The sequence below is a fragment of the Heteronotia binoei genome, chromosome 3 (genome assembly GCF_032191835.1).
Source record: "Heteronotia binoei isolate CCM8104 ecotype False Entrance Well chromosome 3, APGP_CSIRO_Hbin_v1, whole genome shotgun sequence".
NCBI classification, from domain to species: Eukaryota; Metazoa; Chordata; class Lepidosauria; order Squamata; family Gekkonidae; genus Heteronotia; species Heteronotia binoei.
The window spans coordinates 146,792,442-146,808,275 of NC_083225.1; the positions used below are offsets into that span (position 1 = coordinate 146,792,442).

At 41.8% G+C, this 15,834-nt stretch overlaps 1 protein-coding gene across 1 annotated transcript in view; it reads left to right on the forward strand.

The window, feature by feature from the left end:
• Positions 1-4,677: 4,677 nt before the first annotated feature.
• The window catches only part of IMPG2 (interphotoreceptor matrix proteoglycan 2), a 115,124-nt gene continuing 103,967 nt past the window's right edge, over positions 4,678-15,834 (forward strand). Inside the window, exons 1-2 of the mRNA XM_060234569.1 lie at positions 4,678-4,985; positions 6,451-6,711. Coding sequence (XP_060090552.1) covers positions 4,907-4,985; positions 6,451-6,711 — 340 coding nt within the window. The 5' untranslated portion in view covers positions 4,678-4,906. The remainder of the gene's footprint in view (positions 4,986-6,450; positions 6,712-15,834) is intronic.

Genomic DNA, 15,834 nt, shown 5'->3' on the forward strand with positions numbered 1-15,834 from the left:
TGTGCCATGCACCTTTCGAGCCCATGGCCACCTGTAACCTGAAGGATCTTACTCTTAAAACATTGTTTTTGGTGGGGATAACTTCGGCCCGCAGGGTTTCCGAGTTACGGGCCCTTTCAGTGGATAAAGACCCCTGTACCTTTCACAACGACAGGGTGGTGTTGAGACCTGATCCGACGTTTGTTCCCAAGGTGAATTCAGTTTTCCACCGGTCTCAGGAGGTGGTGTTACCCGCATTCTGCCCTAATCCCAAGCACGAGAGGGAAGCGGAATGGCACCGACTGGATGTAAGACGTGCCTTGAGTTTTTATATTAATAGAACCAAGGATTTTCGGAGGTCCGAGTCCTTGTTTGTTTCCTTTTCCTCCCCCTCGCTGGGGAAACCAGTTTCTCCCTCAACTCTGAGCAGGTGGTTGGGGCAGTGTATTTCTGCCGCTTATGCAACGTCAGGGTTGGAGCCTCCAGGAGGCGTCACGGCTCACTCCTTACGGGGGGCGGCTACTTCTGCAGTATACAAGTCCTTCTCATCTTTAGAAGGCATCTGTAGGGCAGCTACCTGGAGTTCTGTCCATTCATTCACCAGGCATTATAGGGTGGATAGGTGGGCAGCGGCTGAGGCGGCCTTTGGTCGCAGAGTGTTGCAGCAGGTCATACATTGAAGGTACAGGCCCGCCCAGGGTACATATTGCTTTTGTATGTCCCAACAGTTCAGGACCGTCCCACTACCACGGACCACCGGAGAACGGAAGATTGGAAGCTCTTACCGTGAAGCTTCCTTCTCGGTGGTCCTGGAGTGGGACGGTCCACCCCACCCGGTGTGGTACCTTCCTCTAGGCAGATAGCAATGCGAATTAGTCGCGGGAGGTACTGGGGCACTGGGGGCGAAAGTTTGTTATCTGGCTGTTTGCCGTTACTTCGGCTGGTTGCAGTTATTAAAATGGAGTTGCATCATTATGGTCTCCGAGTGGTTTGTTCCTATGATGCAGAGTTTTGTTTTGTAGATTTATGCAGTTGGGGGGAGCATGGCTGTTCTATGGACTGACGAGGTCCTAAGGGAGCGGCCCCTCCCCCAGGCCGGATCAAGCGATCAACGACCCTGTTCCGGAGGAGGAGCCTACTCCCAACAGTTCAGGACCGTCCCACTCCAGGACCACCGAGAAGGAAGCTTCACGGTAAGAGCTTCCAATCTTCCGTTTTGCTTGATCAGAAGTACAAGCTTTCCAATAATCCTTTTATCACCAAGAGAAGTCATTCCCCTGATATCCAGGATTGCTTATAAGGTGTCAAAAGATATCTTAATAGCAGGTGTTCCCAGTATCCTACAATGCACAAAAATATAGCTTATATAGCAATATTTTGGTGCATTCCTCTCATTGTTACATTGCTTTTTGTCTAGCTAGATGATGCAGAATCCATTTAATAAGACTGCACTGTTACATTAGGTTTATTTGTTACTGCACTGTTACATTAGGATCATTTAATTTACATACATTAACAGTAAATACAGAGGAAGCAAATTATTTAAGTCATTCAGAAAACTGTCTTCAGATGGGGAATCCTGTCTCTTAACCAGCTATTTGCTATTGCACCATGTTACAATATGACCTAAACTGTGACATTTTGAAGAGCTTCATGAGCGTTTCCTAGGAATCTTGCACAGACATATTAGTGAATAGTACTCTTGCACCACATGTTTAGGCGTTTCCTGATTTCAATAAACACATTCTTCATTATTCTGACTGCAATAATCCATTCTTTGTCTACTGGTGCAACAGTTGGTATATGAATGGCATTGACAGCACCCAGTACACATGAGCAATTGGTTAAGTGATATTCTCTGATGCCAGCTTGCTGATTTTTCTGTCATTGAAATTCTGTAAATGATTCTGCAAGCTGTAGCATCAAATCAAGGAATTTATGGGAAATGCATGATGTGTTGATTATATATACAGTATGTCACAGAAGTGAGTACACCCCCTCACATTTTGTAAACATTTAAGTATATTTTTTCATGTGACAACACTGAAGAAATGACACTTGGCTACAATGTAAAGTAGTGAGTATAGCTTGTATAACAGTGTAAATGCTGTCCCCTCAAAATTACGCAACATACAGCCATTAATGTCTAAACTGCTGGCAACAAAAGTGAGTAGACCCCTAAGTGATAATGTCCAAACGGGGCCCAAAGTGTCAATATTTTTGTGGCCACCATTATTTTCCAGCACTGCCTTAACCCTCTTGGGCATAGAGTTCACCAGAGCTTCACAGGTTGCTAATGGAGTCCTCTTCCACTCCTCCATGACGACATCAAGTAGCTGGTGGATGTTAGAGACCTTGCGCATCTCCACCTTCTGTTGCAGGATGGCCCACAGATGCTCAATAGGGTTTAGGTCTGGAGACATGCTTGGGCAGTCCATCACGTTTACCCTCAGCTTCTTTAGCAAGGCAGTGGTCGTTTTGTTATCATGTTGGAATACTGCCCTGCAGCCCAGTCTCCAAAGGGAGGGGATCACGTTCTGCTTCAGTATGTCACAGTACACATTGGCATTCATTGTTCCCTCAATGAACTGTAGCTCCCCAGTGCCGGCAGCACTCGTGCAGTCTCAGACCATGACATTCCCACCACCATGCTTGACTATAGGCAAGACACACTTGTCTTTGTACTCCTCACCAGGTTGCCACCACACACACTTGACACCATCTGAACCAAGTAAGTTTATCTTGGTCTCATTGGACCACAGGATATGGTTCCAGAAATTCATGTCTTTAGTCTGCTTGTGTGCAACAAACCGTTTGCGGGCTTTCTTGTGCATCATCTTTAGAAGAGGCTTCCTTCTGGCAAGACAGCCCTGCAGACCAATTTGATGCAGCGTGTGGCGTATGGTCTGAGCACTGACAGGCTGACCGCCCACCCCTTCAACCTCTGTAGCAATGCTGGCAGCACTCATACGTCTATTTCTCTGGATACGTCAACCTCTAGATATGACACTGAGCATGGGCACTCAACTTCTTTGCTCGACCATGGTGAGGCTTGTTCTGAGTGAAACCTGTCCTATTAAACCACTGTATGGTCTTGGCCACCATGCTGCAGCAGTTTCAGGGTCTTGGCAATCTTCTTATAGCCTAGGCCATCTTTATGTTCACCTGTGAAGCTCTGGTGAACTCTGTGCCCAAGAGGGTTAAGGTAGTGCTGGAAAATAATGGTGGCCACACAAAATATTGACACTTTGGGCCCCATTTGGACATTATCACTTAGGGGTGTACTCACTTTTGACATTAATGGCAGTATGTTGTGTAATTTTGAGGGGACAGCACATTTACAGTTATATAAGCTGTAGACTCACTACTTTACATTGTAGCCAAGTATCATTTCTTCAGTGTTGTCACATTAAAATACTTAAATATTTACAAAATGTGAGGGGGTGTACTCACTTCTTTGACATACTGTAGGTCATGTTGCTGGGCAGTTGATTATTGAATCTTCTCTCCAGAAGATCTTGGATGCCTCTGAAGTCTGGTTATGTGATCTACAACCAACTCAGACAAGTCAACCAGATGCTCATTGCAAACACTGATGCTAATTGCAGTGCTAGACAGACAGTGTGCATGTGTCATTGTTCCTTAAAGGGCTGTCCTCAAATTCACAAAATTGCTGCTGGAGATCCATTCAAAGGCAAAGTGTGTAACAGTGCTTGAAATTTTGTGAATCCCCCACTCGTTTATTTCCAGGCTGCTACATCTTTGTCGTGACTTTAACAAAATTACTAAAAACTAAAGTGGATAGGGTTAGGTTTTGTGGTAGGAATAATCAGAAAATATGGTCACTAAAATATGACACCCTGAAGACTGAAAATTAAACCTTGTTCCTAAATTTTTATGGTGGCTCATAGAGCTGAGAGAAATTTGTTGGTCTTCTATATATAACCAAGGTAGAGTGCAGGAAAAGGGAGCAGGAGGCATTGCAGGACATATTGCTCTACGGGTTGCGCAAATGGAGCTGTGCTAAATTTATATTTCTGTTCACACATCACTGAATCCAGCCCATAATGCTACTTACTTGACTCTTCATGTTAATAGGTGAGCCAACCAACAGCTCAGGTGCATACATGTTTTTCACTTCCAAATTCAGACATAGTGGTTATTGTGAATGTCTGTTGGCTAGTGTATACATCAGGTTGTTCTGGAAAGGGAGATGTGTCAGTGCCCACTGTACAAGGTGCAAAAGACAAGTATCACCATTAATATTGTTCCACAATAGTCTTTCCTTTCTAAATGATAAAGGGACAATGAAAGAAAATTGGAAGATCCACAAACATGGTATTGGTTCAGCACACCTGAGATGTTCTTGAAGCTAAATCAAATCAAGTGTATTCTTTCAAAATTATCACCTGTGTCTACCAGATGTGCCTAGGGAAAAGGAGCTCCTAGTGATTACCCTACTCATATAAACTATTGTTTTGATAGCAAGGTGGTGGTGTGTTCTTTTTAAAAAAGAAGCTCAATGAAAAATGTACCTAATTAAGTGTGAAAGGTACTGTCCTTGCGTGGACTGCCAGTTAACGACATGACAAGCTCTGCTAAATCTGGCTTAGCTGGCCAGCTTAAAACTAAAAAATTGTCTCAGTGGTCCATCAAGGAGTGCTCTGTCAGCACCTCCTTCAATTTCTGAAATGAAAACAGAATTATTTCTTTTTTAAAAAGAGGATACTGTAGGCATTTTGACTGCCTTTTTTATAATATATACATTAGTCTAATCCTTTTTATCAAGGGCAGTTAAATGGGACGCCAGAACTCCTACAAGGAGATAACATTATTAGATGCTTAGCACATTCAAGGCTGCCGATACTGCTAAAAGGAGGGCTTTGGTTTTTCTTTGCCTTTTTAAAAAAAGTACAAACTAAGAAATATGCATGACTTTCCTCAAAACATCTGTTTGGGAGTCTGGATATTTGTGCTGATTAAAGGGGATATGCAAGCATTTACAGGTAAGAAAATACTCTTCAGTTATCTGTATTTCTTTTGAATCTTTCCTTAACTTTTATGTTTAATATAAATGACTTAAGTGGAATGTAAAGAAATATGTAGTCAGATTCTGCCTCTTTGCTGGATTTTATTTCAAGAAGATTCGTTTTAATTTATCAGCAGTGAAATTAGTTACGGGCTGCCATAGTTCAGTCTTTAGCAGAGGAGTAAACTGTTCTGCAAATATTTTATTTTCAATTGAACATAAACAAGATTTTAGCATTCATTACAGATTCAGCCTTTGTGTGTTATGCAGATTCACTTTCTTACTGCATTTAATTTTTGTCTTTCCCCTCAGTTATGTATAACCTGACTACAGATTTTTACCAAAGGGGCCACTACATCATTTGGTATCTCTTCAGCAACCGTTGTTGCCTGGCATTGTATATTGCCCATACTTGCTATCATTCAGATTCTGGGCTTCTCAGCCGTTGGGTCTCTCCCTCACCATCTAATTTACAAGTAAAGCTGCTATTCTTGCAATTGTAGCAATAATCATATGAATGAAAAGTGGCTATACCTGATTAGCTCTCAAGTTCAGCTGTGACATTAGAAATCGCTTTCAACTTTCATTCATACCTTCTTGAGTGGACATTAGTTGCACACCTATTTGTAACCTATGCACTCCTTTATGATATCAGATGTTACACTTTGTGCTTATTGTCAATACTATGAACAAACTGAAAATATTTAAAGTCATTTAAAGTTACTGCAAGATCTCTAACATGCCAGGAAAACTATAACACACTTTTTGAAAAAACAGCACATGCATAAAACTACAAAAGCCTGGTACCCACTTTCACAGTCTCCATGAGTGACCCACTTTTGAGCTAAGTGCTTCTCTAAAATACATGGGTGACTCAGTCTCGTGCCATTGTGTAGGAATAGCAAATAGGCAATATGTTGAGGAAGAACTTATTTAGGAAGAGTCTTGTCACATAAGCATCAAGATGAGATGTCTCAGCAACACAGTCAAGGTTGGATTTGTGTGTCCCTCAGTCTTCGTACGAACAGAGCTCCTTTCTGTGGCATACTGTCAGTATGCTGTTCTCAGTTAATTATGTGTTAAAAAGTTAAGCCATTTAATAGTGCTGTGGGATATTAAGGGAGAAACCATATTTTGCAAGCCACATTGAACAGATTCTCTGGAGAGGTATATAAGTTTTCCAAATAAAGAAATGTTGTTAAACTGATCACCCTGAACATTTAGTACTTTTTGGTAGTAAAAGAACAAGAAAATCACATAGTACACACAGAGTAAAAAAAGATAACCAATAATGCTTGAAACAGGATTGTCTTACTATCACCTATGTTATCTAAATGTATACTTTTTATTTTGATTTAGACGTATTTCCTTGTGAAATGTCTTTTTAGAATTAGTAATGTTGTGGAACTGTGTAAAGACTTATTTGTGATATTATTTTGCAGAAGACCCCTATTCACCTTCAGAGGACACCCAGACTAAGGATGCTACACAAGACCTTGGAGCTGATGGCTGGCAAATAACAAGCCCTCCCCAGTTTCTGGACTCTAAGCATCATCTTGATATTAGGAACTCTGAGAAACGAAGCAGTGGTTTGGTGTTACGAAGGAAGAGATCAATTTTGTTTCCTACTGGAGTTAAAATATGTCCCGATGAGTCTATTGAACAGGCCACTGTCAACCACCTGAAATATTTCAAACTCAGAGGTAAGCAAGCATCAACAGGCTGAGATAAATATTCTTGCAAGGCAGTGATTTGATATCTGGAGTTCAAACAATGAATGCTTGGTGAATGACCAATTAGAACTTATTTGTTAAAATAAGCCTGTTTGTAAAGGACAATTGTTTGCAACCTATCTGTATTTCTGTATAGAAATGTACCTGCTTGTTTGTCAAAGGGAATTTTTTATATGTTCCTGTGAGGCTGCTCTGAACAGTTCCATAGAAGGCATGATAGTGGGGAATTCAGTCAAGACAGAGTCAGTGGGTGATTTCCCCAGATACAGGAGGAAGTAGTAGCACAAGTGGTAGTTATGGGTACAGCTTGAGAACTTGGCTTGTAAATCTTCTCCCTAAAAAACATCTCTCAATTTGTTATCAGACTTATTTGCTTCAAAAATGATGTGACACTAGTATGGGTGATTTCAGCAGGTAATATAGCCTTTGGCATGTTTGGAAAAGGTGGATAGTCTGTCAGTATAGGCAGATCTCATAAGGAATGTCAATACTGGCAAAGAAAAATGAAATGCAGTACACCTATCACAGAACTTGGTCCCCTGAGAGATAGGAAATATTTGGGAGCATTAAAGGAAAACTGCCATGTTGATAAAACATCAACTTATTCATCTCCATTATAAAATATGACTGAATGTTTATTGAAAGAATGGTCTTCTCCTGTTTCTTAGCTTCCTGCTAAGAAACAGGTAATGTGAAGAAACACAGAATATTCTTCTCTATACATAGCAGCTGTGCAATTAGATTTCACTGCTGCTTTGAGACTTCTGATCTATCAATATCTTTACAAAGCATTTTATCTCTGGAAAAAAATGGTATATTTGTGACATTATAATGATTGTGGGATATTAAAGTTAGCCCTAGCAATATAAAATATTGAACCTGCATATGTGGTGATAATATGTTTATATTTTTGTGATAGAGAAACTTCAAAGTACAGGCATAAGCTGTTATTCTCCAGTTAGGGTCACAGCCTATATGTGGGTGGAACTTTAAGATTAACATCTTTGCTACTGCTAAAGATTTAAATAATGTGTAGGTGGACTAGGTCATGGTGTAACCCGGTTCACTGGGTAGCATTTTTATTACCAAACTGACTATAGTGAAGAAATCATTGGCCACAGCCTAAAGATTTACCTGGCAAACTTCAAACATATAGGGGGTCTCCTAGGGCATACGTTTCTAAAATAAATCATAGAGTAAATCAAAAGTCCATAGAATCCAAGACAGCCATTTCCCCCCCACTCTGCTGCACAATATGTCATTCCTATCACTCAGGGCAACTTTAGGAATAGCCTCCAAATGGAAGATGTTGAGAGGTGAAGAGGAGGCATTTTAATGCACACATTAAAGGCAAAAAATAATTAATTGGATCCATATTGGTATTGTGTGTGTCCATCCATCTGCTTCAGCTATCTATTATATTTACAGTGTGACTGACCTTGCCCTATGAAATTAATTTGGCCTCTCTTCCAAATATTTGTTTCCTTAAATCCTCAGAACTGGTGCAAATTGAAAGATCTATAATCAGTTTTCACACAGAAGAATGGGACAGATGACACATAGTAGGAATGCAATTTAGAGAGGGTAGAAATGAGCAGTACAATTCCCACTGTATTTATTACCCATGCGATTATTCTTCAGAATACGCTATTTGGAGGATGTGATTATTCTTCAGAATACACTATTTTGGGCACACTGCCTAGCCCATTTTTTTTTCTCCCCTGGCCTCTTTTTAATTTCTAGCAATTAACCGAAATATACATCATTTATAGTATAAAATATATCTATCTAGAGATATCATTGCCTGAATTTCAAAATAAGTTATTAAAAATTCTACTCTTTTTCACTTATCTTTCAGAATGTCCATTCCTAATAAACTCAATACTTTTAATAATCATTCCATTTGAGAAAGACAAGAGACTCTCTTTAAGCCTCAATTCCAAATAACTATTCTTTGAAAAACATATTCAGTATTAAGAATCCAGTTTCAAACTGATAATTCACTAGATTTGCCTGCTCTGGGTGGGGAAATACCTGGAGGTTTGGGGATGGTGCCCGAGGAGGGTGGGGTTTGGGGAGGGGGAGGGATTTCAGCAGGACATAAGGCCATAGAATCCACCCTCCAAGACAGCCATTTTTTTTCCAGGCAACTGATCACTGTTGACTGGAAATCTACTATAACAGCACCCCCACCATCACCTGGAGATCGGCAACCCTATAACTCACCACAAACTGGTTTAGAAAAAATATAGCTGTATCCAAATATTTCTGAGTTGCTCTTACCTGTCTTACAGCAACATGCACTGCTAAAGCCCAATAAGATTATTCCTCTTTGCAAATCTGCATGCGCTCAGTGTCCACATTTCCTCCCTGACAATGTGCAAGATAATGGAGTCAAATACTATCAATATGAAGTTTTATGCTGTGAAATGTCTTAAAGATAACCATACCCAAAACTCATGAATGAATCTATTTTTCTCCCCAGTGCTGTATCAGAAACATTTCAACCTGTGCCACTGGCCCACATAGATTTATCTCTCAAGTTACCTAGTCATGACAGTTTGGTATAAGTCAGCCAATAAGTGCCCCCCCCAAAAAAATCTTAGTTTAGCTATTATTATTCTATAGTTGCTTCTCTCTCATACAATAGAGAGTCTTACCTAAGAAAGTTACATATTTGAAAATATTTAAACCATCCTATTTCCTGAGAAATTATATCACCATTTATAACAAGATACATAGTTCATTTAATTTTATTACTCCTATATGTCCTCCTTTCTATTTGTAATTGAGATCTTAGAGTAACAGGCAGACATTCCAAGGTATGAACAAACAACTAAAATAATAAAGGTAATAAATATTTTGTATTCCAGACTAATCCATCAGCCCTGAATTTACTGAAATAAATCAGATTGATCTAGGTTCTAAACAGAGAGCGTACACTGACTGTTTATAGTTATAAAAAAGGTATCAGTACCCTATCAGGCAGCATCTAAGAACATAAGAAGAATAGGTGTACTTTAGATTTCTGCATTATTAATTGTTCTTACAATATAACTAAGAGACACCGCAAAACAAAGTTTGAGTCCAGTGGCACCTTTAAACCAATTAAGCTTAATTCTGGGTATTAGCTTATGTGTGCATGTGCATTTCATCATACCACATTATTTAATCTTTTTGCTAATATCATAGTTAATGTAGCTCACGTTCAATAAGTAGTTTAAGTTCTGTTATATTCCACACAAGAAAAATCTTTTCCATTCTTGAGAATAACAACAATGCTAGAATTGTCCTGAGACTTAGGAATCATCCTTACAACCAAAAATAATTGGTTCTAAAGAATTACTGGTCGTAGGAATTGGTTGTAGGAATCATTCTTACAACCTAAAATAATAACCATAGGCACAAGACATCCAGTTAGCCTGAGGTCCTGATAAGAGGTCCTTATTACAGATTACAATCATGTAGTTTTGGAACAGCCGTTTTGTGAAGAGGCTCCAGTAACCCCTATTAGACCCTAACTCTAAATACAAACAGAACCTTAAACATTCTTTATAGGAACAATAACAGGTCTGCCAGGCCTCTGCTGGTAACCTTCATGAGCTTTGGGAGGCAAGTCATAGAAAGTATCATGTCACATGATATATCAATATCACTTCAGGGTGATAGGCCTTTAGAGACTTATGGGGTTCCTAGAACACATCATTGCCACAGAGTAATGTCACTTCTGGGTCTTTGTATGACACCTTGCCTTGCCCCCAAACCTCACAATATTTACATTGAAAAGGTAGCATGCCTCTAACACTCTGTAATTGGCACAGATAGGTGCATCCAATCACTAACTGCTGGTGTGTGTCCTCTAGCTCCTGAGTTCATAATCTGCCACCCTCATATAAAGAAGCAAAAGGCAAGGAGAAAAACTGGCCCAAGTATTCTCAAGGAGACTGATGTTGCAAGGAGTAGAAGCACAAGAGTTAAACTCCAGGAAATTCTGCACTGCAAATGTGGACGTGAACCCTCACCTACAGCCAAGTTCCCTTTTGCCAGATCCACTGGGAAGGACACTTAGCTTCTCTGTCCATAGCATTCTTATGCTTCTATAGTTCAAACAACACAAGCAACCACAATGGGCCCACTGAAATCCTCTCCTGCCAAGGGGTTGAATCCAACGCTCCCTCTAAGCTGTGGAGTCTTGTGAACAAAAATTCTACTTTGTGAGCTACTGGCATTAAAGCTGTGAGCTACTGCATAAATTAAGAACATAAGAACATAAGAGAAGCCATGTTAGATCAGGCCAATGGCCCATCCAGTCCAACATTCTGTGTCACACAGCGGCCAAATATATATATATATATATATATACACACACACACACACACACACACACACTGTGGCTAATAGCCACTGATGGACCTCTGCTCCATATTTTTATCTAACCCCTTCTTGAAGGTGGCTATGCTTGTGGACGCCACCACCTCCTGTGGCAGTGAATTCCACATGTTAATCACCCTTTGGGTGAAGAAGTACTTCCTTTTATCCGTTTTAACCTGTCTGCTCAGCAATTTCATCGAATGCCCACGAGTTCTTGTATTGTGAGAAAGGGAGAAAAGTACTTCTTTCTCTACTTTCTCCATCCCATGCATTATCTTGTAAACTTCTATCATGTCACCCCTCAGTCGACGTTTCTCCAAGCTAAAGAGCCCTAAGCGTTTCAACCTTTCTTCATAGGGAAGGTGTTCCAGCCCTTTAATCATTTTAGTTGCCCTTTTCTGAACTTTCTCCAATGCTATAATATCCTTTTTGAGGTGCGGCGACCAGAACTGCACACAGTACTCCAAATGAGACCGCACCATCGATTTATACAGAGGCATTATGATACTGGCTGATTTGTTTTCAATTCCCTTCCTAATAATTCCCAGCATGGCGTTGGCCTTTTTTATTGCAAACGCACACTGTCTTGACATTTTCAGTGAATTATCTACCATGACCCCAAGATCTCTCTCTTGGTCAGTCTCTGCCAGTTCACACCCCAGCAACTTGTATTTGTAGCTGGGATTCTTGGCCCCAATGTGCATTACTTTGCACTTGGCCACATTGAACCGCATCTGCCACGTTGACGCCCACTCACCCAGCCTCAACAGATCCCTTTGGAGTTCCTCACAATCCTCTCTGGTTCTCACCACCCTGAACAATTTAGTGTCATCCGCAAATTTGGCCACTTCACTGCTCACTCCCAACTCTAAATCATTTATGAACAAGTTAAAGAGGATGGGACCCAGTACCGAGCCCTGCGGCACCCCACTGCTTACCGTCCTCCACTGCGAAGACTGCCCATTTATACTCACTCTCTGCTTCCTATTACTCAGCCAGTTTTTGATCCACAAGAGGACCTGTCCTTTTACTCCATGACTCTCAAGCTTTCTAAGGAGCCTTTGATGAGGAACTTTATCAAAAGCTTTCTGGAAGTCAAGGTAAACAACATCTATCGGGTCTCCTTTGTCCACATGTTTGTTCACCCCCTCAAAGAAATGTAACAGGTTAGTGAGGCAAGATCTTCCCTTGCAGAACCCATGCTGAGTCTTCCTCAATAACCCGTGTTCATCAATGTGCCTACTCATTCTGTCCTTGATAATGGTTTCTACCAACTTTCCCGGTATTGAAGTCAGACTGACTGGCCTGTAATTTCCCGGATCTCCTCTGGAACCCTTTTTAAAGATGGGGGTGACATTTGCTACCTTCCAGTCCTCAGGAACGGAGGCAGATTTCAATGAAAGATTACAGATTTTTGTTAGAAGATCCACAAGTTCAACTTTGAGTTCTTTCAGAACTCTCGGATGTATGCCATCCGGACCCGGTGACTTATTAGTTTTTAATTTGTCTATCAGTTGTAGGACCTCCTCTTTTGTCACCTCAATCTGACTCAGGTCTTTCAACACCCCTTCCAATATTAGTGGTTCTGGGGCGGGCAAACACTTCTCATCTTCCACGGTGAAGACGGAGGCAAAAAATGCATTCAGCTTCTCAGCCATTTCCCCATCCTCCTTCAGTAATCCTTTTACCCCATGGTCATCCAAGGGCCCCACTGCTTCCCTGGCTGGTTTCCTACTTCTAATATATTTGAAGAAATTTTTATTGTTGGTCTTTATGTTTTTTGCAATATGCTCCTCATAGTCCCTTTTTGCCTGCCTGATCACAGTCTTGCATTTGATTTGCCACTGCCTGTGTTCCCTTTTATTAATCTCACTTGGACTGGTTTTCCACCGCTTAAAGGAGTCCTTCTTACCTTTTACAGCTTCCATTACTTTGTTTGTTAACCATGCTGGCCTCTTCTTATACCTGTTTGTGCCTTTCCTAACTTGTGGTATGTATTTTATCTGAGCTTCTAGGATTATAGTTTTAAATAGTCTCCAAGCTTCCCCAAGGGTTTTGACCGTATTTACCTTTCCTTTCAGTTTCCTCCTCACATGCCTCCTCATCTCAGAGAATTTACCCCTTTTAAAGTTAAATGTGGTTGTGGCGGTCTTTTTGGGCAACTCCCTATTTATACAAATGGTGAAATCAATAACATTATGGTCACTGTTCCCAAGCGGCGCAATCACTTTTACGTCTCTCACCAAGTCTTGGGCATTACTTAGGACCAGATCCAGGATCGCCCCACCCCTGGTAGGTTCTGAGACCATCTGCTCCATAGCACAGTCATTGAGAGCATCAAGAAACTCAATCTCTTTCTCTCGACCAGAACACATATTGACCCAATCAATCTGCGGGTAGTTAAAATCACCTATTACGACACAGTTTTTACGTTTAGCCGCTATCTTTAATCCCTCCATCATATTATAATCGTCCTCTCTCTTTTGATTTGGTGGGCGATAACAAACTCCCATAGTTAAATTTCCTTTTGGGCCCTCTATTTCAACCCAAAGCATTTCTAAAAGGGAATCTAATTCTCTGACCTCAGTCTTACTGGACCGTATATCCTCTCTGACATACAGAGCCACCCCACCTCCAACCCTTCCCTCCCTATCCTTCCGATATAACTTATATCCAGGAATCACCGTGTCCCACTGATTCTCCTCATTCCACCAAGTTTCTGAAATTCCCACAATGTCTATGTTTTCTCCCAACACTAAACATTCCAATTCACCAATTTTACTTCGGACACTTCTAGCATTTGCATACAAACATTTATAATTTCCCAAGCAAGCTAGGCCCGCCACCTCTCTCCTGCCGCCTCGAGACTCTAGCAGACAGTCCATACTGTTTGTCACCATCACAGTGGACAACTCTGATCCGTTACTCGGTAGAAAAATAGAAGCCAACCCTTCATCTCTTTGAGACGAGTCCTCCCGAACCAGAGACATTCCATCTCCTGTCGGCTTTCCCCCAAGATTTAGTTTAAAAACTGCTCTGCCACCTTTTTGATTTTAAGCGCCAGCAGCCTGGTTCCATCCGGAGGCAAGTGGAGACCGTCTCTTTTGTACAGCTCCGGCTTGTTCCAGAAAGCATCCCAGTGCCTAACAAACTTAAACCCTTCCTCCTTACACCATCGTCTCATCCACACATTGAGACTTCTAATTTGCGCTTGTCTCTCCTGCCCTGCACGTGGAACAGGTAGCACTTCCGAGAAGGCCACCTTGGAGGTCCTGGCCTTAAGTCTCCCACCTAGCAGCCTAAATTTCTCCTCCAGGACCTCACGACTGCATTTCCCCACATCGTTGGTGCCAACATGCACCATGACCACAGGCTCCTCCCCAGCACTGTCTATCAGCCTATCTACTACATGCGTAATGTCCGCTACCTTCGCACCAGGCAGGCAAGTCACCATACGGTCAATACGCGGTTTCGCCACCCAGCTGTCTACTTGCCTAAGGATCGAATCACCAACTACCAAGACCCCCCCTCTCCCCCTGCCCAGGGATGGTTCCTTGGCGCGAAAGGATACCCGCTCACCAACCGAAGAAGAGGTCCCTTCTGAGGGCGCATTCCCCTTATCCTCAGCAAGGTGCCCTGTTCCCTCTAGACCCTCACGCTCTCTGGCAGCAACGGGGCTGCCACATTCAGAGTGGGGCTCATCTAATACGCCCCCAAGAGTCTTCCCCAATTGCCTAACTGACCGTCTCTGCTTCTCCAGGGCAGTCACCTCGGCCTCAAGGGTACGAACTCGTTCCCTGAGGACCAGGAGCTCCTTGCATCGAGCACACACCCAAGACTTCTGTCCTGTGGGCAGATAGTCATACATGTGACACTCAGTGCAAAACACTGGAAAGCCCCCACCTCCCTGCTGGCATTCTACCTTCATGATATATATATTAAATATACAGTCCTCTTTAAATGCTGTTGTTTACGTGGCTCCCCTTCTGGAAGGTCAACTTAGATAGATAGATAGATAGATAGATAGATAGATAGATAGATAGATAGATAGATAGATAATTTTATTTGTATCCCGCCCTCCCCGCCGAGGCAGGCTCAGGGCGGCTAACAACATCATACAAATTTCAATTATACAAAAAAGCAAAAAACACAAAATTACATTTAAGCATTAAAATTCTGATTAGGTTTAAAATTAGTTAATTAAGTTAATAAAAGTGCTAATACCTTATTGGGAGAACAAGGAAATCAGGGATCTGGGTTCCTGGTCCTTAGGAAGCCCCCAGGCAAAGAGCCACAGGCCAAGAGCCCTTTAGCTCTCGCCCTTCGGCTCTCGCCCTTCGGCTCGCGCCTTTGGCAAGGCGCAGCTTAAAATGCAAAGAGGGTGGAGCAGACCACTCCTAAGCAATCATCAACAATTACTCTCAATCAATCAATCAATCAATCAATCACTTTCACCTTTAGCCCACTCACCCAAACGTACAGCAGTTCCCCAGCTATCACAACTCAGCCTTTTCAGCAGTCACCCAAGCCTCAGAATGAAGTCTTTCAAAACACAGAAATTCTTAGCAACTTCTCCAGCTGTCTCAGCTTATCAGAGCTGCTCTGCTCTGTTCTGTTCCTCTCAGGCCTCTCTGAGATGTTGCTCTGGGGCCATTTGCTCTAGGTTGCTCTGGGGCCATTTTTCCTGAGCTGAGACAAAAATGTATGAGTGACAGGCTAAAA